The sequence below is a fragment of the Telmatherina bonti genome (genome assembly GCF_933228915.1).
Source record: "Telmatherina bonti genome assembly, chromosome: 7".
NCBI lineage: Eukaryota > Metazoa > Chordata > Actinopteri > Atheriniformes > Telmatherinidae > Telmatherina > Telmatherina bonti.
Genome location: NC_136625.1, coordinates 24,626,551 through 24,627,986, shown reverse-complemented (window position 1 = coordinate 24,627,986; position 1,436 = coordinate 24,626,551). Strand labels below are relative to the sequence as shown.

Genomic DNA, 1,436 nt, shown 5'->3' with positions numbered 1-1,436 from the left:
ATCATTACACTCCTGGAATGTACTGCATGTAGTAATTACATACAGTGTGATACTCATAAATGGTGAATGAATATTTCAATATGACAACAGAGACTTTAATAGCTTTATGTTCAAATATGTAAAACAAACAAAAAAAAAAAAACCCATTACATTGAGAAAGAATGTAAAAAAAGAAACAGGGCTCTTACAACTGAGCTAATATTTACATAGCTTAACAACAGCATATTTTTTTTCTTTTTTATTGCCAGCTGAGGCTCAAATGAGCTATAAAACGGTGAAACCTCTTCTGTTACTGCATATCAGGCAAAGCTAGGACAGAAAACACTCTTGCAGTATCTGTGCTCTGCTGTCTCCTCAAATGAACAGATGAACTTTGTTTTCTGTGAAGTTTATTTGTGAGGTTTTGACTGCTGGTGGAACCTTCTTGCTTTGGACCTGCAATAACAATTGAGATAAGTTTCTGCATTTGCAGTTTGCTTGCAAAATGACATAGTTTGTTACGTTCAAAGAAATCTCACCTTAAACGGTCGATATAGTCCATCACCCAGTCCCAGGCAGGATCAGCGCAGGCTTTACCCCTTTTTGTGAGGAAACTAGATGAACAATTGAACAAATAAAAAAAGCATATACACGTTATTATCTCTATTATAAACAATCATTGGTTATATGATTTGACCAAGATGGGCGGAATTTAAAAAAACATCTCAGTTACTCACATAATGGCATTGATATCACACATCTCTGTGTCAGTCTGCACAGAGTACCCCTTGATAATTCCAAAGGGTATTTTGCCTTTCATGTAATTTTTACAGCATCCAGGATAACCTAAAAGAAAAGGAAAGACAGAACACAATTAAGTTACTTTAAAAAATAGTAAAAGAGAGACACATTTTAATGTAACAGATTAATATATATATGTATATATATATATATATATATATATATATATATATATATATATATATATATATATATATATATATATATATATATATATATATATATATATATATATATATAAGAAGAATTCAAAGAAGCCAATAGCAGAAAAGAGAGGAAAAAAAGAATGAAAACAAGCACATACCTGCAGCTGTGTTTGTGGCCAGGACACAAACAGTAAGGAGTGTGATCGCCACCGCCGTGACTTTGATTGACACCATGTTTTCCTCTGAACCAGTGACTCTGATCTGAGCAACTTGTCTTCAGGTGAAGTCAGAGAAGCTGTGCTGACAAAGTGCTGAGTGCAGCAGGTTTAAATATAGTCTCTGGGTGACACAAGAAAAAAATAGCTCTGTACATAGCAGATGTAAAAGAGCAACTCAGAAAACCCCCAGCTTTTTCCCTTAAGAAAGACAAAGATAAGGGAGGTGGGTGGGAAAATCACATGTGCACTCTCACTCAAAGTAGTAGTTCTGATATTTATCTGTGAATTTTGG

At 34.1% G+C, this 1,436-nt stretch overlaps 1 protein-coding gene across 1 annotated transcript; it reads right to left on the bottom strand.

The window, feature by feature from the left end:
* Nucleotides 1–342: 342 nt before the first annotated feature.
* On the bottom strand, nucleotides 343–1,168 carry ccl20a.3 (chemokine (C-C motif) ligand 20a, duplicate 3). Its single transcript, XM_079244322.1, has 4 exons — nucleotides 1,085–1,168; nucleotides 717–825; nucleotides 519–593; nucleotides 343–435 (listed from the first exon to the last, which is right to left on the bottom strand). Exons 1-4 carry the CDS (start codon nucleotides 1,158–1,160, stop codon nucleotides 390–392), a joined length of 306 nt encoding a protein of 101 aa, XP_079100448.1. The 5' UTR covers nucleotides 1,161–1,168; the 3' UTR covers nucleotides 343–389.
* Between the last annotated feature and the right edge of the window lie 268 nt (nucleotides 1,169–1,436).

Coding starts and splice junctions, on each gene's coding strand:
- ccl20a.3 (XM_079244322.1), bottom strand. CDS start 1,160: ATGGTGTCAATCAAAGTCACGGCGGTGGCGATCACACTCCTTACTGTT. Junction 594..716: donor TGTGATATCAATGCCATTAT/GTGAGTAACTGA, acceptor TTGTTCATCTAG/TTTCCTCACAAAAAGGGGTA. Junction 436..518: donor GACTATATCGACCGTTTAAG/GTGAGATTTCTT, acceptor TTGTTATTGCAG/GTCCAAAGCAAGAAGGTTCC.